This window comes from Hyperoodon ampullatus (assembly GCF_949752795.1).
Source record: "Hyperoodon ampullatus genome assembly, chromosome: 14".
NCBI lineage: Eukaryota > Metazoa > Chordata > Mammalia > Artiodactyla > Ziphiidae > Hyperoodon > Hyperoodon ampullatus.
This window is the reverse complement of record NC_136927.1, coordinates 75,398,209-75,425,364: the sequence shown is the minus strand read 5'-3', so window position 1 is coordinate 75,425,364 and position 27,156 is coordinate 75,398,209. Positions and strand designations below refer to the sequence as shown.

At 41.0% G+C, this 27,156-nt stretch overlaps 1 protein-coding gene across 1 annotated transcript; it reads right to left on the bottom strand.

Annotated features, from left to right (window-relative positions):
- Positions 1–1,403: 1,403 nt before the first annotated feature.
- Positions 1,404–27,156, bottom strand: NCOA3 (nuclear receptor coactivator 3; the record flags this gene model as incomplete). Its single annotated transcript, XM_079718941.1, has 21 exons — positions 1,404–1,701; positions 2,020–2,161; positions 2,650–2,824; positions 3,630–3,858; positions 5,658–5,762; positions 6,835–7,128; positions 13,715–13,886; positions 15,163–15,289; positions 15,388–15,654; positions 16,805–16,999; positions 17,972–18,107; positions 19,113–19,984; positions 20,165–20,556; positions 21,310–21,457; positions 21,729–21,869; positions 22,753–22,854; positions 23,034–23,222; positions 23,862–24,036; positions 25,231–25,331; positions 25,808–25,980; positions 27,071–27,156. 21 exons carry the CDS (start codon positions 27,154–27,156, stop codon positions 1,690–1,692), a joined length of 4,233 nt encoding a protein of 1,410 aa, XP_079575067.1. The 3' UTR covers positions 1,404–1,689.

The window sequence follows — 27,156 nt, the reverse complement described above, 5'->3', positions numbered from 1 at the left end:
TGCTATGGAGACTGAACTCCTCAGGAAATAACCATGATGCTACTCCTCCAATTCTCGGGGGAAAACATCACAATAGTGGAAGGACAAGACAAGCTGAGCAGACACCAGGAACCACACACTGAGGATTCTACGCCTGAGATCTCAATGTGGGACTCAGGTCCTAGCAACCAAAACCTTAGAGCACTCCTAAAATGGATGAGAAGACAACGTATTCACTTTAAAAAAAAAAAATACCATGAATTGCCATTTAATTTATGGACTGCTTAAAATCCAAGATTCTTCTTTGAAATCAAATTGCTTGATCTTTTAAAATCCTTGATATCTGGGGGTTTTTTTAAGTTTATTTCCCCGTATCTATTCTCTGCCCCCAAATTAACAAAGTGCTTAGTTCTGGTAGAGAAATTTTTTAAAAAAATTTAAATGTCTACATCTAAATGATCTCTTTAAAAAGCATTTAGATTAAGGGACTGAAAACAAGCGAGGCATCTCAGGCTGGGGGCAAGGAAAAGCTGTTGGCCACTGCCCCATCCCCCAGGTCACAAAATTCAGGGGGTGACTTCTGCTGGTAACCTCACCATGCTGAACTTACTGAAATCAACAATGTTAAATATTTAGTTTCACAAGCTCTGTAAAAATGAGTTGTTGTGACCTACAAAAAAAGGTATATACATATTTTACATAATACAGTATCTTAAAGGTCATATTTACAAAAGCAATTCTATTCACAGAAACACTGCGAAATTCTGATTCAGAATGCAGTACCTGGCCTTGGGTTTTCTGCAGTTTATTTTCAAAAAGCATTATTGCTCTACCATATAGGCAACGGGTGAAACCAGTACTTTCAACAACAACAACAACAAAAATCATGGTTCTTGTCCAACAGATTAGTTTAGACAAAAACTAGGTATGTGGTTCACCATTCCTCAAGACCTCGAGAATATTGCATTTATCCATTACTTTTTAAATAAAGTGCACTCCGCTGCACGTTAGCATATGAAAAAATGCCACTGACTGCTGCAATTAAATACTGTCATCTATTTTCCCTTCTGCGAAGCCATCTGACACCAAGGACAATTCCTGGAGGTGAAGTATTACAGGACATTAGGGGCAGATAAAAATGCTATTTAGGAAAAAGCCTAGGGCAACCAAGAGTAGGGTCAGAGCAACTCAACACTATCCTTAAGGGAGAACTTGGAAAGGCCCACTCCCGGGACAGAACCTGATAGTGACAAAAACACTCGAGGTTGGGACCATGCTCTTCACCCAATACCGCAACTATCAAGAAACCGGATGTTCTAATCTCTTGATTTCTCCAATGTTCCTCTGGCCCACCTACATTTTTTCCAAAGACTTTGGATAGCCAAGCAGAAAAAAGTGACACCGGACAGTTCTGTGATCAGTAACACTCTGTACCTCCAGAATCACATCCTGAAAAGGCAGAACGCCAAAAAGATTTGTTTTAAACACCATGATACATAGGAGGAGGGAAAAATAACAGGTAGATATCACGCTTCAGCTTAAAATCCAGTCCTGCCTGCTCAAATGACATCACTTGAAATACCCTTGATGGAGATCAAAGCTGGTCCTTTCTTCAAAGCTGGGTGCCTAGACAATGATTCTTTACTCCCAATAATCCTAGTGCAGTGTCATTTGTACAGTGATTTCCTTGGAGGTCCTGGTGTAGAGATGTCAGCAATATTTCTGTTGGCAACCAGAAGTAACATGAGTAAAACACACACTTTGCCCAACAGAAAAGAATCCGTTATGTCTACACTGATGGCTTGCAACATGGCTCTGGCTGACTGATTCAGTTCTTAGATCCCAGATTTCTGAAAGTATCAACTGGCCCAATGCCTTCAAACCAAAAGTTTTTTCAATTATTACATATATTTTTAAGTTATACATCCAAGTTTAAAATCTACCTAGGACCTTTAACATTTCAGTTGAGGCTTTGGTTCTCTCCAGAGAACAAGAAAAATTTTTTGAGAAAGGTAAGGAACAGATCCCCCCACCCCGTACCTGATCAGGACCCATCGGCATGCCAGTCATGGGCACGGAGTTCATGTTCATCTGTCCCATGGGACCACTGCTGCCATTCATGTGCACCATACTATATGCTGCAGGATTCCCCTGGTGGGCAAACTGCTGCTGGGAAAAAGAGCTGTAAAGAAAGTGGGAAATTACCTCCTGGGTCATTTTCATAACACAGGACATGCACACAGAGACTACCGCAATGCTGTCAATGTCGCTGTGCTCAAGCAGAGAACATGAGCGAGAAAACTCTGACAGTCTGCCCTCTGTCTTTCACAGCTCTCTGTACTCACTACCCTCGTGGAGATGAGCACAGTAAAGAAGGCTTCTCAAAACAGATGAGCCAGATCACACACTCTCCAATGTAAGCCTAGGACCTTTGATCTCCCCATCCAAACAGGCTTGGCTGAAAAACACAGAGACTATTTCCCTGAACTTCTGGCACTAGAATGTGGCCGACTTTTATGAAGTCCCTATTCTGGGAATTCCCCAGCAGTCCAGTAGTTAAGACTCTGCAATTTCACTGCCGAGGGCTTGGGTTCAATCCCTGGTCAGAGAACTGAGATCCCGCAAGCCAAGCGGCCCAGCCAAAAAAAAAAAAAATTCCCTGTTCTTCACCTGTTCCTGGTCAGGGTTCCTGATGGCCAGCCCTTCATTTCCGAGGACTGATACATGGGTGCGGTCTGAGGGTGCTGCATCATGGGATTCTGGGAGGGACCCATTCTTGATGATATCATCGCATTGGGAGGACTAGGCACTCGACCAAAGGCTGGATCTGGCTGTTGTCCCATCCCTTTAAAAAAGAAAGAAGAAGAAAAAGAAATTACAATGCTCAAATGCTACCTCCTTAGAATATCAGCTTTCTATATAGTAACTTGAGTTTCTTTTTTAAAGGTGGGGGAATGTGTTAAGTATAAGGTATAAAGATGCTGCCTGCTAGTAATTCTTGCTTCTCACCAAGGTGACAACTAGAGCCAGGCTTACTACAGAGATGCACGCTGTGTGGATCCCCCAAAGGGCAGTTACTTCCGTGAGCTTTCTGTATAAAAAGGACACCATATCACGCTGCTCCCCACTCCATCCCCCTTTAGAGGGCAAAGAGCTGTGTTCCCAGCTGACAGGGACGCATCCTCAAATGTCATCTCTGCAATAGATACCTCTAGCCCCACTCCCACCATGTTCCTGGAACCTCACAAAGGCATGACTGTAATTAATATGTCTAAGCCACCAAGAAAAGGAACTCAAAAGGCCCACACAGTGCATTGCTCTCACTGTTCGGAGATGGCAGAGTTCTACTATGCTGGGACATACTGGACAGGACCTGGTTAAGTCTTTCTTCCAAATTAAGATGTAGGGAACTGTAAAAACAAGACCCGATGGGAAAAAACCTGAACTATGATAGATCATCTACCTCAATGACAATCACCTGTGCACTGCAGTAGACATCTTTGTTCTGTTATTTTTTAATTAATTTTGTTTCTCTTGTGAAATGAAAGAGAGTGAATAGCATTTGTTTTTAATATACAACAGACCTAGTGACTCTTACGTCCGTAGGAATGTTACTTTGAGGAAGACATTATTATCCCTGACAAATTTACCATAATTTGGTGGATACGGAAACTGCTGGGGTGGAGCTTGTGGCATGGCAGGCCCTGCCAGGACTCCGTCCATGGTGGGGGACGCAGTCACGTTAGGGGGTGGACTGAAGGCCTGGGTTTGCTGCTGCTGTTGCTGCTGCTGCATCATCATCGCCACCCTCTGCTGTCGGAAGTGATGACTCAGCAGCTCTCTGCTGCGCTGGGCGACCATCTGGGCGTTAAGGAAACCCTGCTAATACCCAAGAACGAACGCAATTACGCACATGTGGCAAGAGCTAGCCAATTCCATACATATAGGGCCCCCATACACATGAGGTATCAAAGAGAAAAGACACCCAATGCCTTTCTATATAATTACAAAAAAGGAAACGCACAATTCTCATTATGGTCAGGGCTTTCTGGCTCGGTGTGGGTATGGGCATTGGGGGAGAACAGGGACCTGGAAATTACTGGGGGCTAGGGGACGAAAGCAGAAAAGTCATCAGGCTTTGACATAGTTAGAAAACACTCCTCAAAGTGAGAGAACATTTTAGGAGTAGAATTCGAGGACAAACTTTTCAAAAACTATGAAATAAAACAGCAAGAAGCAAAGGGGCAGGAATGAGACTATGTTTGGGGGAGAAACAAAAAAGAGAAGCCAAAAACAAAGCAATGCAATAGGGTTATGCTCAGAGAAGCAGGAATCCACCCCAGAAGCTCTTGTAGTCTCTCTAAACCTTCTGACAGAAGAGGTGAAGGGTAAGGAGGTGACGGGATCAAAGCACTGAACAAGGAAGCTGACCTGTTGATTTGCCAGCTAGGAGAGATCATCACCAAAAAGCAAACATTTATCCTCTTTTTGGAAAGCATCCTAGCTCAGCTTATACAGGAGGTCTGACTATCAGGAAAATATATAGGTATCGGTACTTCCGAGTAGGTCTAACAGCAAAAACTAGGCATTTCAGAATTGTTGTTGTTTAACAGTATTTCAAAGCACAGTAGGGATTTTCGTGTAGTCACCTGCCTTGTGCACACTAAGGAAGTGCCTTAATATAGTGTCCGCCATGCGCTGGAGGCAGACAGAACTTTAACAGCATTCCTCCCACTATGGGAAATCAGGTCATCTCAGAGGCTGTCACTGAGAGTGGGATGATAAATTATTTATTTTCTTCTTTATACTTCTTATAATTTCAAATTCTACGCAGTGAGCATGTGGTTTCACAATCCAGCAACAGAAAAAAGTTTACAGATTTGTTATTTTCAATTCCTGAAAAGTAAATGGTAGCTGTTTTCACAACACAGCAACTGATCACAAAGGGAATTAATTTTTTTTTTTTTTTTTCAATACACGGGCCTCTCACTGTTGTGGCCTCTCCCGTTGCAGAGCACAGGCTCCAGACGCACAGGCTGAGCGGTCATGGCTCACGGGCCCAGCCACTCCGCAGCATGTGGGATCTTCCCGGACCAGGGCACGAACCTGTGCCCCCGCATCGGCAGGTGGATTCTCAACCACTGCGCCACCAGGGAAGCCCGGGAATTAATTTTTTTATTAATTTTTATTGGAGTACAGTTGCTTTACAATGTTCTGTTAGTTTCTACTGTACAGCAAAGTGAATCAGCTATATGTATACATATATCCCCTCTTTTTTGGATTTCCTTCCCATTTAGGTCACCACAGAGCACTGAGCAAAGCTCCCTGAAGTATACAGCAGGTTCTCATTAGTTATCTTTTTTATACACAGTATCAGTAGTATATATATGTCAATCCCAGTCTCCCAATTCATCCCACCCCACCCCCGGGGAACTAACTTTAAAAACATGAATCAGTGGTTTTTAATAAAAGAACCTCTCTTCCTCTGATTCTTCCTAGTTACCAGTAAGAGAGACAAAGGGAAGAAAAAAAGTGTGATGGGACCATGGGATGGGTTCTTACACAAGAAATTGGGGATTATGTACTGTCTTTGTTTAATAAACATTTACTGAGAGTCAAGCATGGGCCAAGCCCTGTGCGGGGCATTCAGCCCTGAACACGGAGAGACTTATTCTCACCTGGGAGTTGACCTGAGGCTGCATCATGGGCCTCATCACCGCAGCCCCACCAGCAGTGGGGTTTTCCATTTTCATTTCAAGTGCCTGACGGCTCTGATTCAAAAACTGGGGAGAGACAGGGTGGTTAGAATGCAAGTGGAGCACGTTAATGAGCCCAAACAGCTGTCCACACCCTTGGCACCACCCAGCGAGGTCATGATGACACCTCTAAACCCATTAACCGGGCTAAGTCATGGCTAAGCTGAAGCAGCACACTTTCACATTTCAAAAAGCTTGGTGCTGCAAAGCCCTTGGCTGGCATGTGAGGCCTTCATGTTCAGCAACGGGAGGAAAAGTGAAAGTGCAATTCTGCAGCTTAAAGAATGTCTTCAACAGGAACTCAAAGGATTTGTAAAGTCAGATTTTCTCTGGGATTACTTAGGCTATTGGGGAAATAGCTTTAATTTGATCAAAGTAACACTGGAAAAAACTACTTCTGCTACCTTTTCCTGGGTAATTTTTAGTGGAAATAAAAATGGTAAAAAATGATACCATGAATGCATTAACACAGCTTTCCTGAGTACCTACGCTGACTTTTAGGAACATTAATACACTGGAAGGGTCTCCGGCTCACTGGATTCTCAATTCACTCATCTGCTTATGTGGTTCGATTCCCCCACATTTAAGAACTCAGTGCACTCAAGATACAAAATAAAAATAAATTTTTAAAAATGTGTTACAAAGGAAACAACAGAAAAAAATATTAAAAGAGCTCAAGTTGTATAACACATCTAGAAAGCAGAGGTTCCTTACAGAAACTGCTCAAATCAATAAGGTTTCAACATCTGGCTATTAACATTAAGGACTTTTTTTAATAATAGAAATTATCTACCTCTAAGACTACGAAGCCATCAAGAAAACTCTTCTCCCCCAAGAGCAATCCTCTCGGACATTTTTTATTTTTCAACCTATACAATAGAATATTCTTATAGAAAGGTATCCAATTCTAGTACAACCACTCCCTAGCAAGGAACCATCCATATAAATAAAATGTTAACAGAAATGAAAACGAAAGGAATTTCTTTAGTTGACGAGGGATAGAGAGCCAGTGGCAAGGGCCCTGAAAGAACACAGTCCAAAAACAAATGAAAGAGGAGGCGGCCAAAGGGAAAGTTGCTTCGGGCGTGTGACTGGTTACCTGCTGGCCCTGCAGCCTCTGCTGAAGCTGCATTCTAAGTTGCTTGGGAGTGTTTGTCCGGGGTCTCATGATGTTGGCCCGAGGGTGCATTCCTTGGAGAGGAAAACCTCCTTGCTGGTTCATCTGATTCATCATCGAGTTAAAAGGTGGTGATTGTCCCGGAAGATTGAAGCCTCCTTGCATTGGAGGCCCCTGGGCCGGGTACGTCTGCCCATATAATGCTGCCTTCTGCTCCATCATTACTGCCGCTTCTTGGCCTTGGAAAGCATCCTGTTTAGACTCCAAAGCTTGTCCCTAAACATCAAACACATAAATGAACAGTAAAGTACATGTGGGAAAGCAACAGAAATACAATGCTCTGGAGAAGGTGAAAAATATAAGTCAATGTATGTGAACGATGACGTTGCAGAATTCCAAAAGCGAAATCAAATTTATTGTCTTAAATTACATGAGACCAGAGACCAAACCATCTTTTAATAGCTGTGTACTAGTGCTTACGGAGCACAGGGTCTCACACAGGGAGACACTCAAATATTTTCTGAGCCAAATACCTACAATGTATTGAGTACCTGGAGAAATACTATTTGTTCCAGACAAGATTTCTGTACCAACATTGACCTCCCATGCCAAGTGTAAAATAAATCAATGAAAATCACTGTGATCAATGAATTCTCATGTAATCTGCACAAGAATGCTTTTGAAGGCGGCAAGAGGCAAGTTTAGTAGAAACAGGTAAATCAACAACAGCCCATGTCCCCTGAGGTGTATTCACCACATGAACAAAACCTAAAGGTGGGGCACTTCCCTGCTGGCGCAGTGAAGAATCCGCCTGCCAATGCAGGGCACATGGGTTCAAGCCCTGGTCCAGGAAGATCCCACATGCGGCAGAGCAACTAAGCCCGTGCGCTACAACTACTGAGCCTGCACTCTAGAGCCCATGATCCGCAATGATAGAAGCCACCGCAATGAGAAGCCCGCATACCTCAACGAAGAGTAGCCCCCACTTACTGCAACTAAAGAAAGGCCGTGCACAACAACGAAGACCCAACGCAGCCAAAACTAAATAAATAAATAAATAAAAACCCTGCAGGTGGTCAGTCATCCACTATTTGTACGTGAGAAGGAGAAAGAAAACTATTAACTCAACAAGTATTTATTAAGTGTGTTATATGCCAGGTATCACTTCTCTATGTGCTAACCATGCATACAACGTAATGTCCAGCAGAAAAAGAAGTAAAAATAAATACTCTGAAGGAGGGGAGAGCCTGCCATGTTAAGACAAGAAGAGCCAGGCAGGTGCTGCATCCACCTTTATCTTCTCGTCCTCGGGCACAGGATGCCAAGTGTGCAGTTGACACCTTCACCAAGTGTCGTCCTAAAGCACACCTCACCCCGCGGTGACCGTGACCCCATTCTCTATTTTCTCCCCCATCTCGGGCCTTTCCTTGGAGGAATGTTGAGAGCTCACCCGCCCTGGGCCCTCTTCTTTCCTCTCGCTACCTTTTCTACTCAGCATCCTCATCCACTGGTGACAACTGCCAAGTTTCTTTCTCCAGCTCCAATGCCTCGGACTCAGTTTTAACTGTGCTCATACAGGCGCCCACTCAACATCTTTACCTGGACGTCTTGGGCAACTCAAACTTAACGTGTAGAGAACAGAAGGCATGATTATCAACAGTCCCTCCCACCAAAAAAAAAAAAACCCATTTCTTCTCCAATCTTCCCTACATCACAATAGATGGCAACACCAGTCACCCAGAACTAAACGCCAACAACTCCTCAGTCTCCCTTCCCAAGTGTGCGAGTGCATATGTGTGCACACAGGGCGCGGGTCCTGTCAGCTTTTCCTCCGTGACACGTCGCATAGCCTTCCCTTCTTTTCATTCCATCGCCATGACCCTTCCCAAGACACCTCCCTGCCATCTGTGCGTCTACTCTGTGCCATAATACCAATTCCCTCCTCCAGACAGCAATCTGAGATTTCCGTTTATAACGTAAATCAGACCATAATATACTCTTTCTTGCTAACCCTGCTAAAATGACAGCAAACAAGTTAAAAGGTAGTATTTATCAAAAAAAAAAAAAAGAGAGAGAATATTGAAGGCAACAAGACAAAAAATTTCAACAGGCATCTGGAAGACAGGAAGTGTAGGGAGGAGTAAGCAACTCAACACAGCAAAGAAACTGAGACCCGTGTGCCTGCAGAGAAAACCCACCTGAGGACTGAGTCAATGTCTCCCATGGAGCCAAGGCAGCACTCCACTGGGGACAGGAGAAGGTCAGGGAGGGCGCCCAGACAGGGGGCTGGTTAGGAGGCTGAGTACAGACCAGGGGAGCCCTCAGCCATCAGACTGCAATACGACTCAATGGCAACACTGGATGCCAGAAAACTATGGAACTACTCTTTCAAAATTCTAAGAGGAAATTACTTTCAACTTAGAATTTAATACACGGCAGCCAGAGGTGCAGTGGGGTGGAATAAAGACATTTTCAAACACAGAAGGACCCAAAAATTGCAGGGACAGAGAAGTTAACAGAAATTTTGTTTCAGCAAACAAAGGAGTAAATCAAGAAAGAAAATGACTTGAGATTCAAGAAACTGAGGATCCAGCACAGGAGAAGAGTGACAATTATTAATTTCTAGAGCAGGCTCAAAAGGGCAGAGTTAAACAGAGGGACATGGAACTATAACAGGGAGAGAAAGAACTGAGGAATTATCTAATGTGTCTGAACATGTGAAGAAGAAGAAAAAAGTAAGAGAAACTTTTAGCAGTAAGTATGTAGAAAACAAAGCAAATAAAAAGACAAGGCAATTAACTCAAACAAACCAAAAACAAAAGCCTATGCAACTACACCTGGCTCAGCAATGAGCCAAAATGATGTAAATATGGGGTACCTATTTATTTAAAAACAAGGGACAGTCACCTTGAGGGGAGAGACTGCACGTGCCCACGCATATGTAGAGGGTATGGGTGTGAGGGTACGTACTAGAGGAAGGGGGTATAAATACAGATCCACAATTTCTTACCTAAAATTCCAAAAAATTTTTCATTCTTTAAAAAAGACTAACAATTTTTCATTAGTACCAAATGTATTTAACAGCAAAACCTGGCCTGAACTTGTACGAAGCAACACATAATCTTATAATATCCCACTTAGTGTGATTATGTATTTTGCTGTAGAAGTGTTAGCACGTTTGATCACAGGCTATTGCCCAAAAATTACAGTATTGCTCGAAACTCTATCAAGAGTATTTTGTAATATATGGTACCCATGCACAATTTTACCCTTCTAAAATCCCAAAATTCCTCAATTCCAAAGCATATCTGATGTCAAGGTTCTCAGATAAGGAACTACGAACGCATAGTCAACTATCATATCTGGAAATCAATAGATATAGACGGAAGTTGATAAAGAAATAGCTGCATAATCATATTCCTTAGAAATATTACCAAAATAAAGAGGTGAGTTTCACCATTTCCCAGTGGGCAAAGGAACTGTGGTTCTTCAGTAAGCATATTTTCTTATCATTTTATTTTTTAATTAAAAATGGATTACTTTGCTGAAAAATAAAAATTAATTACAACAAAAAAGGAAAAGTGGTCTCATCCTTACCCTGCTTACAATCCTTCCATGGCTTCCCAATACACAGAAAAAGTCCAAACTCTTAAGACGGCTTTGTAGAACATAGCCTCCATGTACCTCCCCAACGTCATCTCACACGGCTCCCTCTCTGTTCTCACCAACCTCAGCCACTTCCTAGAACCCGCAAGCTCTTTCCTGCCTAAGCAACTCTGAGTTAGCTGTACCTCTTCTGGATTGTTCTTTCCTTAGGCAGTTTGCCTAGCTAGTTCTTTCTCATCCTTCAGGTGTCAGCTTACATGTCATCTCTCCAGAAAAACCTTTCCTGACTATTCAAGTCAGTCCCCAGTTATTCTTTATCTCATCATCCTGGTTTTGAAAACACAAACATTTTTAAACTAAAGAACAAAACTATAAACAAGCCCCCACTAAAAAGAAACTGGATGGACTTGCCTGGTAGCACAGTGGTTAAGAATCCACCTGCCAATGCAGGGGACATGGGCTCGAGCCCTGGTCCAGGAAGATCCCACATGCCGTGGAGCAACTAAGCCCGTGCGCCACAACTACTGAGCCTGCGCTCTAGAGCCCACGAGCCACAACTACAGAGCCCACATGCCACAACTACTGAAGCCCGCACGCCTAGAGCCCGTGCTCCGCAACAAGACAAGCCACCACAATGAGAAGCCTGCACACCGCAATGAAGAGTAGCCCCCGCTCACCGCAACTAGAGAAAGCCTGCGCACAGCAATGAGGACCCAACACAGCCAAAAATAAATAAATTTATTTTTTAAAAAAAGAAACTGGGCAAATTATTTACAATATACAATATAGACAGGTTAACAGTCATCCTGCAAACATGCTTTTTTACAGTTTTTTTTTTTTGTTTTTTTTTTTTGCAGTACGCGGGCCTCTCACTGCTGTGGCCTCTCCCGTTGCAGAGCACAGGCTCCGGACGCGCAGGCTCAGCAGCCATGGTTCACGGGTCCAGCTGCTCCGCCGCATGTGGGATCTTCCCGGACCGGGACATGAACCCGTGTCCCCTGCATCGGCAGGCGGACTCTCAACCACTGCACCACCAGGGAAGCCCTAGAGAAAATTTTTGACATCCCACCCTATTCTAAGAAAAGGTCCCTGTATTTAAAGGTCTCACAGCATCATATGCCTTTCCTCGTAACCTCTCCTTCACCATGTCTACTTCTGTGTGGTTCCTTGCCTGAGTTCTGGGAGCAGGAAATAAGTTGTTCACTATTGCTCCTCAGTCCCTAAGGAAAGACTGATTGGCATATAGAAGACATATATTTGTTAAATGAAGGAATCAACAATCAGTAACTAAAGCATCGCTACAGATCAACAAAATAAAAACCCCATCAGAACTATTAAACTATTAACCACATCTCAATGGCCAAAAAATATAAAATATGTTCAATCTTGCTAATGAAAGAAATACAAATTAAAGCAAGAATCTTTGTTGCCCATCAGACTGGCAAGGATGTGAAAGAATAATCCTGCTCAATATCTGTCCCGTCACTTGCTCTTTCACACTGTGGGTTCTTTCATCTTCGTGGGCCATGGCAGCAGTGCTGGTGAGGGTGATGGACTGGAGTCATCACACCCTGCTGTGGAAAAGCAGCTATACGATCATCCAGGAAAACTGCCTGAGAGTATGTAGATAAACCTCTAAAATAAGCCTTCTAACCCAATCATCCTTTCTCTTGGATTGTAGCTAGGAAAACAGACAAAGTGAACAAGATGTAAGTAATTCATAGAATTATAACAGAAAGTATTTAGGAACAATTAAATTTTCATCAGTAGATAACTGGTTAAATAGTGTTCAAAAAGATGGATACTATTTGGCCATTAAAATTAAAGATGTATACATTAAACAAAAAAAGATGATTGATGATGACTTTCATAAAGTAAAACAGGCCACAAAAGTATTTTAAAAGTCTGCTTCCTTTTTTTTTTAAAATATACACACAAAAGTTACTTATGATTCTTTGTGCCAAGATTATGGAGGATTTTTCAACTTTTTAAAAAAATATGTACTTTTGTGATTGTCAGATTTTTATATAAGGACCGTTAACTATTTTACATGAAGACAAAGAAAACAATTTCCAGCTTAAATAAAATTCTAGGGGATTTTCCTGGTGATCCAGCGGTAAAGAATCCAGCTTCCAGTGTAGGGGACGCTGGTTCGATCCCTGGTCGATGAACTAAGATCCCACTTGCCGCAAGGCAACGAAGCCCACGTGCTGCAACTACTGAGCTCGTGCACCTCAATGAGAGAGCCGTGTGCCACAAACTACAGATCCCACGCACCCTGGAGCTCACGCGCCACAACCAGAGAGAGAAAATCCACACGCCACAACTAGAGAGAAGCCCACGCGCCACAACGAAGAGCCTGCACCGCCATGTCTCAACGAAGATCCCGAGTGCCGCAACTAAGACCCGACACAGACCAAAAACAAAAAAAAATCCTAGTGGCAGTTAAAGCTTCTCGGTCCTCATGTAACCCTCACTTCCTCCCCGAGCCAGGTCAGACACGGCTCCTCGGTCAGGCTCACAGGTGGCTGGTACCCCCAGGTGTACATCATCACTGCTCCGTGTTTCTCAACCACCCTTTAAAAAGTTCTGTGCAGTGTTTGCCACACTGAAATGTAATTCTTTTTATACACATTTGTCTCCCCAACAAAGCCTGAGAATCCTGAGGATCTTTCCCATTTATCATTAAACACACAGACTTAACACAAGTGCCCCCAAACACACATCCTATAATGAAAAGATCCACTACAAAATATATGTTTCAAAAAATACAGATTTGTAAATGGCATATTTTCATAAGGCTGAATAGGTAACTAGGAATAGGAGATGATGTTGTTGGGATATTCACAGACTTACCAGTGTAAACAGGTTTTGTTTAACACAAAAAAAGCTTGCCTCCTCAGAGTATACACTGGTTGTCTAGGTAGTAGAAAGAGGTAATTATAAAAATGAGGATTCAACTAACATATGCAAAAAGCAGCATTTTAAAAACTGTATAGTAGTTTTACTGGATCATTTCTATGGTTGCCTAAAATTTGGCATCTTTATACAACAGTAAGTTGCTGGAAGTTCTATCACAATTATAAAGTATAATTTCTAAATTTAATGCTGGTATCCATGAATGTAGTGCTGTACATAAAGAAGAGAAAAGATACACATATAGGCACTGTTGTCCATGGCTTCATGGATATATGCGAGCACACATGCACGCAAACACACACACAAACATTTCTACTTCCACAGTACTGCTACCTACTTGATTTACAAGCTCAGGAATGCCAAGAGCTCTGTCAATTTCTTCCAGGCCTGTGGCATCTGTGTTGCTCAAGAGTGTGTGCAGCTGGTCCAACAATGCTCTTTCATCACTCTGGCCTTCAAGGTTCGAAGGTGGCCCAAGGAGATCATCCAGGGAATTCCTAAGAAGTGGCCTAAAAAGAGACTTAGATTCAATTTCAATGGTGCTTTTCCTCTTAAAAAAAAAAAAAGATCAAAGTAACCCCACACAGTATTTTTAATATGCAATAACTCAAATAATACAAGTGTAAATAATAAACTAACAGAGTAGCAGAAAAGAACAAACGGCATCAATTTAAATTTAAGACCCACAATTTTAAACCTCACCAGGTCATCTTCGACCACCATATCTAGATTACAACTCCCAATTCCACCACCAAAATGTAATTGCTAGATCCCTTGACATTTAGAGGATAGCAGAGATTTGGGAAAGGAGATTGGAGGGATGAAGAGGGTGGTGTTTTCAAGACCCTACAAGAACAGAAGTGGTAGTAGTTAGGATAATGCAGGCTGGAGAAATCAACAAAAGAATGGGAAAAAAGGTAGAAATGCTGAACTGAGCCCAGGGTTCTACCAAAATAACTTTGTTTCATACACAGCCCACAGAGCTCATGTATCGACAAGTATAATACAAACCCCATACAAGTATAACACAAACCCCACAGCAATGCCACAGTTCTCCAACACATTACAGGGGCATGGAGCTAGACATTTATCCAGTCTCAGAAAAATTCTGTGATGAAACTATTTGTTCTCTACTGGGTAGAGAAGCACTCAAGTTAATAAGCTCATGTAGTTACACTTCTGTCTACTCAACAGATCAATTCATTTTTCTTTGCTTAATTTATTGTAGAACTCAAGTCAGAGCTGACAGTGACAGGTAGCCTCTTTCATGTCAATGAGTTACTGACCAAACTTAAAAAATGAAATAGACATAACCCACAATCTTTCTTTCACAAAAATAAAAGCGTGCTATATTTCACTTTCACCTTCATCCCTGAAACGTTTTAAATAATTTTAGAAAAGAATTATCCAATCCTAAAAAATGAACTTTCCAGAAAACTGAGGCTCACCCTCTGCGCATCATTTATCTTGTCAAACTAGTGCTAATTTATCCCTCTCCTCATGGAGGAGGATTGTTACATTATGAGAGACAATTATGGCACATGGAGGCTCCCAGGTGTGACCACTCAACAGTCCCGACCGCTGAGAGATACAGTCCTGTCTCCTCCCTCTCCCATGAACGCATGCTGTCTCAGACTCAGCCTCGCTTTTACACACAGACGGCAATGAGTACCTCAATTACAGAGAGTTTTTCTCACTCTCTTTCAGGTTTGTTCCTGTGCTCTCACCCTTTTCTAGATAATCCAATGCTAACATTTTCCACAGGGTCACTTAATAAAGCCCCACCTATTTTGAGTCCCATGAGGGCCTTGTTCCATGGACAACATGCCATCTGGCCAGGAACCAGGTTGGTTCGATGGTGCTGCTTGGCCATAAGGACTGACCCCCATCCCCATGGGAATCTCACCGGGCCCTGGGGGAACAAAAAGAAAGGATAAATTTTCAAATAAGCCAAAGACAAAAGTTAGCCTAAAGCATCTAATTTTCTTTTCTTATGAAGGGAATGCTTACGCATCTGAAGCATCTGCTGCTGTTGCTGCTGCTGCTGATGATGATGCTGCAACATTGGTCTCACACCTGGGATGCTACTGGACCGAAGAGGCATGGCGGGCATTGAGCCACCCATGGCAGGCCTGGGTAAAGAAGCATTATAATCCGTTCCTGGTCTCCCCATAGAGTTTGAATTCATAGGTTCCATTCGGCTGGCCTTTGAGTTTGGTAAGCCCCAGTCTCCCGAGGAAGGAGTCTGATTCACAGTCACATTTCTGTTTGGTCCACCTAAAACAGAAATTAGGTATTTTCCATATAAGAATGAAATTCTTCTTATATCATACAGGTACAGTCATTAGACACATGAGCCTTGACAAAAAAGTGCTTTGTCATTCTAAAAATAGGGCTGGCCAACTATTAAGACATTTCTGATAGGCCACCACAGGCATATCTTCACTGTATTGTGCTTCAGAGACACTGCGTTTTTTTACAAATTGAAGGTTTGTGGCAACCCTATGTTGTCGGATGGTGGTTAGCATATTTTAGCAATAAAGTGTTTTTAAATTAAGGTACATATATTTGTTTTTAGACATAATGCTATTGCACACTTAATACAGTATAGTGTAAACCTACCTTTTATATGCACTGGGAAACCAAAAAATTAACGTGACTCGCTTTATTGTGATATTTACTTCATTGCGGTGGTCTGAAACAGAACCTGCAATACTGCTGAGGTATGCCTGTATTGCTATGTATTCATTACAGATTAGAAAATGTCTTGCGGGACTTCCCTGGGGCACAGGTTCAATCCCTGGTAGGAGAACTAAGATCCCACATGCCCCACAGCGCGGCCAAAGAAAGAAAAAAAGAAGAAAATGTCTTGGACTGAAAGTCTCCTTGAGAGTTTAAATCACCAAGACACAGAATAAATGAAGAATACTCATGAAAGAAACATGCTACTGTTATTCAAAATCCTGTTAATTCCAATTAAGTATTTTAAATTTGCTTTTCCCAAAAGAAATTTTTAATCATTAATATTCATTAGAAATAACATATCAGGGACTTCCCTGGTAGCGCAGTGGTTGGGAATCCTCCTGCCAATGCAGGGGACGCGGGTTCAAGCCCTGGTCCGGGAAGATCCCACGTGCCATGGAGCAACTATGCCCATGCGCCACAACTACTGAGCCTGCCCTCTAGAGCCTGGGAGCCACAACTACTGAGTCCACATGCCACAGCTACTGAAGCCCACGCGCCTACAGCCCGTGCTCCGCAACAATAGAAGCCACATCAATAAGAAGCCCGCGCGCCGCAAAGAAGAGTAGCCCCCGCTCGCTGCAACTAGAGAAAGCCCACGCACAGCAATGAAGACCCAAGGCAGCCAAAAATAAATAAATAAAATGTAAAATAAAATTAAAAAAAAAAAAAAGAAATAACATACCCACGTTTGAGCCATAATGTTCCTGACTATCCATCATTCTTGGATTGCCACCCAACATGGGTTGCTTTGGTAACATGGGGAAAGCACCAATATTCTTTACTGGAGGGCTTGAGCCAACGGAAACAGGGCTGTCTAGAGACACTGCTCGGTTATATGGAGGACGAACAGATTGCACAGACTGTGGACTCCTCAAACCTGTCATAAAACATAAAAGCACAATACATAAATATCCTCTGATGATTCAGTACATAAATAATCAAGTGCAAGACATAAATACCACCCACCCAAGAATGTCTTTCTTACCAAAATAAACACTGTCTTCCTTTACAAAATAAATAACTAAGCCCCCCAAAAAAAGAAAGAAAAAGAAAAAAAAAGCCTTGTATTCCAAATAAAGTAAAAAACAAGAGTCTCGGTGTTGGCTGAAGTATTAGGCACTGTTCTCTAGCCTGATATGGTCATTCATATTCTGCTTCGCTTAATAGTAAAAATTTTACCAATGTTTCAAACTCCTGGAAGTTCTTTAACATGCATATTTAAAGTTTAAAATTTTACAACTAAATGTAACCAGATAAGTTGCCTTCTAATCAAGCAAGGAATAAAACAAAATTTCCTCCTAACATTTTTCTTTTTGTTTTTTCTAACCTATTTGATTGATCTAACTTTCCATTTCAGTTTCGGAAATAGTGCCACTAAAAATGAATAACCACCTTTCCAGATAACTGTGGATTATTCTTTTTCAATTGATACATATAATATATCCTTGTTAAACTGATGAATCAAGAAACACTCAGCTATAGGAGAGAGGTTGGGTCAGAACCAGCAAACACCAAAGTAAGTCAGTGTCAAAGGACAGGTTTTGATTTGCTTTTTAATCCAATTCCCTGTGCCTAAGACAAATAAAGGTACTAGTAGGTACAGAGTACCTACTACTCACCTGCAGCAACCAGAGAAGAACATTTTCCTATAAGCCCTGTGATTACTAGCATCATATTAGTTAGAAATGGGAAACTGTCCAAAAAGCTTTTAAAATCACCTACATATAAATTAGTAAAAGAAACTAAGGTGGAGTACACATTTTAAAGTTGGATCCTAGTTTTAATTAAGAGTACATACAGGTGTGCAGAAGTTCAAAGGCAGCAAGAATAAAATCTAGTTCTTTCTTACCCAGAGAATTAGTTCCTTGAAACATTTGTTGCTTCGTTACCAGATTACTACCATTTGTGGATATGGAATTATTGTAGAAGTCAGAATTAGTCAGATCACCAAGAATAGCATCTAGATTATCCAAGTCTCCAGATCCCTGAAAATAATTTTTTTTAATTAACCTGTGTACATTACTAGATACATAGGTATAAAACGTACTCATCAGAGGAAAAGAGATGAAATGGGAACAAGTAAAACACAATAGTTACCTGAAATGGTAACACCCAACTTAGAGGCTAGCTAGCTGATTATGACCCCTATCCCTACACTACTTCCTTGAAAGTAAAAACAGTTGAAAATACTGAGATAAATCCGTGGGTTTAGAGGTGCTTTCAAAGGGGCATTTTTAAATTTACCCTATATGTTTAATTCTCAAACTGCAGGATATTTTCCAGCAAACATTAGTCAGAATCATGAGCTGACAAGAGATGTCTGCCTCTACACATACTTCTGAAAACATGTATGATTAATAATAAAAAATTTTTTTATAATTTTTAATAAAAATAAGCTGATGTTCAACAAGATATTCATAGCTATGCTTTAAAAGGGGCTTTTGGTCAATACATTTGGGAAACACTAAACAAAGTTTAAACAAAGTTAAACACACATCCTAACAATAGGACTTCTCCAAGACTTTAATTTTCTCAGGTGCATATTAACGTCTTCCAGAATAGTGTTCCTCGAGAGGACTCTGGGAAATGCTTGTATAGAATGTGATCATGTATATGAAACTTGATCTTAGGTAAAAATCAAAATTCTGTTGCCTAATACAAAAGGTTTTTCCCATTTCTACCATACACTTAATGACCCAATGTGCTCATTCCAATAAAAAAAACTTCCAAGAAAGATTTCAAATTGCCTACTAATGAGGTACAGTCACATTTGAAAGCATACATATCTGATTATTTCTACACTGCATCATAATTATACACTTTACTGATGCTCAGAAGAGCTACCGAAAAAGTGACAGCTCCAGGTTAACTTCCATTAAATAAACCTAAAACAGAAAGTAAGAATTTGTGTATAACACATTGTCTTTCTAACACAGAAATGCAATGCTGAAATACAACGCCTAAGCTGGAATATACAGAAGACAAGTTACCTCTTCATTTGTTTCTGTCTTAATTTTGGCGTCCTTCCCTTGACTTGAGCTCGGGATGGTGGAGCTGCTGCACTGGCTCACTTTACTGTCTACGCCGCCTTCCACTTTGGGCTGTAGTTCTTTGGAGAGCGTGTCACTAGGATCATCCCTGTCCAGCAGGTACCTAAGCAGAGCATTGTTTTCCTTTCTCTTAGGGCTTAGCTGCTCCTGCTTGACGTTTCCTTCTACACAAGACGGTGTACTGCTAGTGTCTTTCCCAGTGGCTTCGGCGGTAATCTTGGCTACCTCAGCCGGTGAATTCCCATTCTGCAGCAACTTGTGCAAAATCCGGTGCTTCTCTTGCAGCAGTGACCCGTGCATATTGGAGGTGGAGGACACTCCGCCAGACGTCGAAGAGGAGACCCCAGAGGGGCTGGTGACACTAATGGAAGAGTCTTTACAACTTGAATCCAGGGGCGAGTTGTTCAAGGAGGAATGACCCCGGTCCTCAGAAGAACAGGTAAGTAACTGTAGTAATTTTTTGTGACCTTTGCTTTCCAGAGGACCCCGCTGATTCTCTGGTCCTTCCACATTGCTCTCCTTACTTTCTTTGTCATTGAGGTGATCTCTGCTATTTGACTTACACATTGAACTCTCCACTGGATTCTGGTCACAATACAAGCCTAGGGGACTCTTGGAATCTTGACTGTTCACTTTACTTGGTTGACTTACATTCATATTGGGAGAGTTATCCAATTTGGGACCTGGTGAAGACAGAGTAGATAAAAGAGAAGTCCCTACTCCCTCACTGATAGCTTGAAGGGCACTGAGAGAGCTGCTAGAAAAGCTGTGACTCCCAGTATTGCCAGAAGATCCCATGGGAGAGTGCACACCTGGATTTGGAGAAAAGTCAGGAAAAGAATTAGACTATCAGACGCTGTAACAAAACACTACTTAACACTTCAAAGTTTCTGTTTTAAAATGAATTAACTTTACAAGAATTACAGTGGTATGGAAAGAAAAGAATTACTGAAAAAGAAAAAAATAAAGAAAAGGAAATGTAACACAAATACCTGCAACAGGAGAAAACTGATGTGAGGCCATCTTTGGACTCCCACGATTACGAGGAGAAATCATAATATTCTGCTGGCTGGAGCCAAGACCAGGACTCCCATGTGGAGGGCTACTCATGTTGAGACCATAGTTGTTGTTCTGGTAGGAAGATGGTGACTGCATGCCTGGCCCAGGGTTCATTGAAGCTATGCTACCAGAAGGCCCATACCTGGCTCCACTCATCTGCCCCGTGGTGCCGGGCTCAGCCAAGCCGTAGGTCCTGCTGCTCAGCATCTGCAAGCTGGGGTTTGGCGACATGTTCATGCTGCCTACCGAACTGTTGCATCCAGCTGCTGGAGGTCTAATGCCTTGTCCAACAGTATTTGGGTTTGGTCTATACCCATTCTGTTCCCTTCAAAGAAACAGAACAATGTTTTACTAAAAAATTACAGGCATGCGGTAGAAGCCTGAATCAGATTTTTTTTTTTTTTTAAGGATGAAGTAAGTGTCCCAGAAACTTAACTTCTTAGGCGCCATTCCAATGCCTAGTGACAATAACAATCTAGACACTGATCAGTTATTAATCTAATAACATACTTTTAATAAGCCACAGAATCTAAATGAGTGACACCATCAGAGCGCCACGAAGGGCCCAAAGCTATGTTAGCTGGAATCTCAGCGGGGCTTTACAAGAGTTCCCATATACCAAGGAGTTAACCTGGAGGTGCCTGCAAATTACTCAAGAGAATTAATGGGTGAATATCCTGCTCCTTCCTGTGTTGCTCATTTACCATTAGCAACAGCAATAGTAACTATTTCTTCTTGAAGTCTACCTTCAAATTTTAAATTCAATCCCTAAAAGCAATGTAATATATCATTAGAAATGAAAAGTAACAGAGGTAGTCAGATTTTATGTATTCTTTTATCCACTAGCCTTCCCATCCTCCAGCTTTCCCAGGAATTAATTACTTAATGAACAAATCCTCATTTACACATAAAAATATAACCTTAAAGAAAACATACTTCAGGAATCTAAGTGCACTTCAGCAAACCCAACCACTGCCTGCTTTTCTTCTTATTTTTTCTTCTCCCTTTTTACACTAATAATAAAGCATCTCGAGAACACTGCTGCATTTAATGAGAATACAAAGTAATCTATCATTACCTCTGAAGAAAGTGGGTTGAGACAAAGCCGTGACGATCATTTGTTACAGGATTTCGGAAGAGTTTGCTTTTTGTTTGTGCAGTCACTATAGTGCCATCAGCCAAAGAGAATCGATATACTGGGGTTTCTGCATGGCCATGGATATAAGCTTTTGGAGAAAATATCCCATTACTAGTAACTACAACTGGCAAAACAAATGCATACAGGAGAAAACGGAAAGGAAATACACAAGTCCAACATTTTCAAAATCCAGTGAAAGACTGGACCCCACCAAAATTAGGCTAACATAAGAATGCTCAAGAATCATTTTCCTACCCCACACAGACAAAAACAACTATGGTCATGTATATACTTATTGCTCTATAGCACATCAAACACAATGACAAACAAGATCCAGAATTAACCTCCAAATTCTTTACCTTCTTGATAGTGACGTTTCTGGGACCATGACTGCCCATCATTAAGACTAAAAAATCTCTGGATACACCTTCGGATTATATCTTCAAAACCAGGCCTCATGGAAGATCTCAGTGAATTTGTATCTATGTTGACAACTTTTCCTATTAAACAGAAAATTGCCACTGTGTTTAATTTCATCATTGTGCATTATCAACTGCACTGACTTTAATTATTTACTCTCATGAGCAAAAAAGGACAGACCAAAACTGAAATTCATGTTGATGTCAACAATACTCCCAGTAATTCCCATTAAATTACCCGTGTTTTTGAAATGCACTTCTTTAAGAAAAATGGATTTGAAGTTACAGAAAAGAAATACTGGCTTCTGATTTGAAATGCTATTTGGAGAGAAAGCCAGGTGCGTCTACATTTTTTTGTGTGTTTATTTGAGGGATTTTAAGTGTCAAATACACCCAACTTAAATGCCCAAGGTTTTGTTGACTCTCTCCTAGGGTTGTATAAGAAACATAAGGGACTTCCCTGGTGGCACAGTGGTTAAGAATCCACCTGCCAATGCAGGGGACACGGGTTCGAGTCCTGGTCCAGGAAGATCCCACATGCCGTGGAGCAACTAAGCCCATGCGCCACAACTAGTGAGCCTGAGCTCTAAAGCCAGCGAGCCACAACTACTGAGCCCATGTGTCACAACTACTGAAGCCTACGTGCCTAGAGCCCATGCTCCACAACAAGAGAAACCACCGCAATGGGAAGCCCACGCACCGCAAGGAAGAGGAGCCCCCGCTCGCCACAACTAGAGAAAGCCCCTGCACAGCAATGAAGACCCAACGCAGCCAAAAATAAACAAAATAAAAAATTAAATTATATTTTAAAAAATAATAATAATATTAGAAGAAACATAGGAAATAATCCATGCAAAGTATTCGTTACAGTGTAGGCACTTAAATGATAGTGCAGGCTGAAGAAAGTTAACTTTTATAAAAATTTTCAAGATGAACAAAACATACACACATGCACAGTTTTTACCTGAAAGATCATGTCTAGTAATAAAGCTCTCAGGATTTGATGGAAATGCTCTTTCTCCTGTGGTAATGCGGCGTGCCACACAGATCATACAGGACTGCAAATCTACAATAGAAAATTTAACCAGGTAAGGATTATACTTAATCTTTGGATGTGTCTATTCAATAGGCAAGTAAGTAAGAACATGGAATTCAGTGGGAAGAATTACAACAATGGAAATTACAAAACGACAAGTTTGGCTGCTATTGTTTGATAATCACCACAAAGCATGTGATGACTCTCACCTTCTCCTTCCTCCATCATAGCACGTGGCTGGGACAGGGCAAAGCACTGCATCGTTTCATATTTCTGGCGCATTTCAGGACTAGTGTTTATGTCTTCCAGAATGTCATGTGGCATTTTCATCAACATACGGCAATTAAATGTATGGCTTTTTTGTCGCTGGGTCTCATTTGTCCAGGTAACTCCATTAACTTTAGAAAACAAATTGAAAGGAGTTTTTTAAAAGCTGGCAATTCAGTCCATGACTATCATCAAAAATTTAAGCTATAAATCAACTATACTCCAATTAAAAAAAAAAGAATTTAAGCTATACATATTTTCTCATTATACATCTTCCATAGTAATTTCTACAATAACATTTCAAAGTGGCAATATATAAAACACTGGAATAATTTCAATTTCAAATTCAACAGGTATCTCACTTCTATTTTGTAACTCACTGTATATCTTAGACCCATGAAATGTATACCAAACTCTAAATTTGTATTTGAAAATTTTGCTATCTACCACTTGCCCTGTTCTACATAAATCATCACTTGGCTTTCTAAAAGGTATATTCAATTTTCTAAGAAATGATCAAGAAAAAGAAATTTTTTTAACTTACTTAGGTGGTCCGGGGCTAAGACTCCGTGCTCCCAATGCAGGGGGCCCAGGTTCGATCCCTGGTCAGTGAACTAGATCCCACACACCACAACTAAAGATCCCGTGCCACGAGGAAGATCCCACATGCGGCAGCAAAGATCCCGTGTGCCGCGACTAAGATCCAGCACAGCCAAATAAATAAATAAATATTTTTTTTAAAAAAAGGAAGATACACATTAAAAGCCTACCTGTAGATTTCGGTAAGTTTTTAAGAAAATCCTTTCTGTCTTCTTCATGCAAGATATTGTAGACACTTGTGTTAACCAGGTCCTCTTGCTTATATTGCAGGTACTGGGTGACATTTTCTGACACAAATACAATGTTTCCTTCACGATTCACCACAAACAGGAAGCCATCCAATGCCTGAAGTGGGATATGTTAATATTGGCTATTACGGACTGAACTGTATCCCTTCCCCCACCAAAATTCATATGTTGAAGTCCTAAACCTCAGTGTGACTGTATTTGGAGATAGGGCCTTTCAGGAGGTAATTAAGGTTAAATGAGGTCATAAGGGTAGCTCTAATCCAATAGGACTGGTGTTCTCATGAGAAGAGAGACACCAGAAATGCACACACACAGAGAAAAGGTCACGTGAAGACACAAGGAGAAGGCAGCCATCTACAAGCCAAGGAGAGAGGTAGGTCTCAGGAGAAACCAAGCCTGCCAACACCTTGATCTTGGACTTCCAGCCTCCAGAACTGTAAGAAATAAATTTCTGTTGTTTAAGCCACACAGCCTGTGGTATTCTGTTATGGCAGCCTTAGCAGACTAAGACACCAGCCTTAGTACTAAATAGAATTTGAAAAAAAACTGTTGATTTAACAACTATGAGCCATCATTTCTATTAACATTAGCACCATCAATACAGGGCTGTATGAAAAAGACAATTTGAAAAGATGACAGTAAAGACAAAATCTGAATTAACATCTAATTTTTGAAGAATTACTTCTTCAAAGGAGTTTTTAAAAATATGAAAAATCATCATTAGTGCTTCCCATTTTTCCATTTGTTACCAAGTCAAGCTACAGGAACTATACCACTCCTTAGGGAGAATTTACAAAGAGGAACTGAACTGATCAACTAAAAAGTAGCTGGAACAAACTAATTGGAATAAAAACAGCTGATAAATGAACCTGAATAAAGGGCTTCAGGTAATGACTTAAAAAGAAACATTCTGTAAGCGCTATAGCTTAACTCAATCTACTTAAGACAACTACTTACAAAAAACACGTATTTTAAGTCTTAAAACTTCCTCCAAAATATAAACCTGTAGTGTGCCATACTATCAATTATGCAAAAATACACAAAAAAGTCTGAGCTAAAATATGCCCAAATGCATTTTTATTGCGGGGGGGAGCAGGGTGCCACAGGACCTCATGAGTTATGTGTATTTTAAATATAAGAGCATTTTATCATCATATTCAGAATACTGAGTTCTACCTCATGAAAAGAAACATTTTCTTTTTGCTCTCATATCCTAACCAAAATTTTTTTCTTTCTTTCTTTTCTTTTTATATCAACACAGCTTATCGTATAGCTAAAACCTTATACTTGCCTGAAGTAAAAGTGGTCCTAAGGAGTCTTTATCAATAACTCCTTGTCCTGTGGAAGATACATCAGCTTTCTGAACATCATCATCACTGGAAATAGCTTTTCCTAAAAAGACATAAGGCAATACTACAAATAGCATACATATCAGTTATAGATTAAATCCACTTCAAATTGTTCCCCGAACAGACACAAAGAGACACGCACACAGATGTGCATAAGCACATACACATTTCCTGATAAGAAAATGATGCTACGGTTTTTAAAGGTTAAAATTAAACTTCTGAGTTACCCAGGAGGACAGAAGATACTCTAAATTTTCTTTCCCTACTAAATGTACTATCCCATTGCTTCCTGAAAGGGAACTGACAGGTGACAGGGTGAGCAACGCTGGCCTTCTTCCAATTCTGGTGACTGTTTCCTAAAGAGCAAAGCTGGTCAACTCATCTGTCCATCTAGCCCCACAGAGGAGAGCCCTCAAAGAGCAGCAGTTCCCACCTAAGCAACAGGCAGTAAAAGACAAATGTGAACACAGTTAACAAGTTCCTTCTAAAAGACTTGAGTGTTTTCTTACTTTGTATTACCTTGCTCTTTTATTTGACGTATCTGTCTTACTGTTTCCTTTAAAATTGCACATTTATCTGGTTTGACATTGAAATTGTCAATATCACTAAGATTAGCAGATATCAGTTCAGCCAATTCTTCAATATATTTACTCTCCTGCTCCCGTCTCCACTTTTCACCACTGCAGGTAAGGCTGGGAGGGGGGGAGGAAAAAAGGCCATAAATATATCTATCACAAAAGAGCTATGAGTAGAATCAGTACCTACACAACACCATTACACTCATATATAAACAAACTAAATAGAGCCCATTAAGGCTACCATAACATTGTCTTGGAGACCTAGTACAATACAGTTAAAATTCACGCAAACCTAAATTCAAGTCCACCTGTTGTTAGCCTAGTGGCCTTAGGCATTAGTCTCATTTCATCATCTGGAAAATGGGGATAAATAGTCTTTACCACGAAGAGACAATAAAATTAACAAATAATAAAAACAGTAAGAGCTACTTATTAATTATGAGGTTTTATGAATTATAGGTTGTTTTTTACTTTGCAACCATCACAGTAAAATTCAAGTGATACTGACCTTGACAAATACTAAAAAAGCTATGAAGTATCACTGCATAAAATAGAGTATTTTATTTCTATTTTTTAAACTTCTAACTTCATTCAGGAAAAGAATGATGAAACCTCACAAATGCCAAAATATCAACTTATAACATGTTCTTAAAGGGTACTAAAGATTCTTACTTGTAATAATCTTGTCGATCTATTCCTAACTCTTACGTCCTCTATTGAGAAATGCTTCTTACAATATCACACAGTTAGTATAATATTCTCATTTCTACCTGAATCAGCCATAAAGCCTTTATTATAACATAAGAATGTCCCCATCTCATCATTGTACCACTGTACTTACCACAAAGCAAAATCATATTATTTAAACAAAGACAAAAACAAACAAACAAATCTAACCAGAAAATGCAAATAAAGAAAGCTGGGGCTTCCCTGGTGGCGCAGTGATTGGGAGTCCGCCTGCCGATGCAGGGGAAACGGGTTCGTGCCCCGGTCTGGGAAGATCCCACATGCCGCGGAGCGGCTGGGCCCATGAGCCATGGCCGCTGGGCCTGTGCGTCCGGAGCCCCGCAACGGGACAGGCCACAACAGTGAGAGGCCCACATACCGCAAAAAAAAAAAAAAAAAAAAGCTGAAATGTTATCTTCAAAACAAAGAAAGGCGGGGGAGGCGCCCTTGGTGAAGTATCAGGAAATAAACTGCTTACCCTTGTCCTGGAGTATCACATGGCAACTTGCGTTTTCGTGAATCAGGGGCCAGTGGATCCAAGGAGTTTTCTCCTAATCCGCTCAT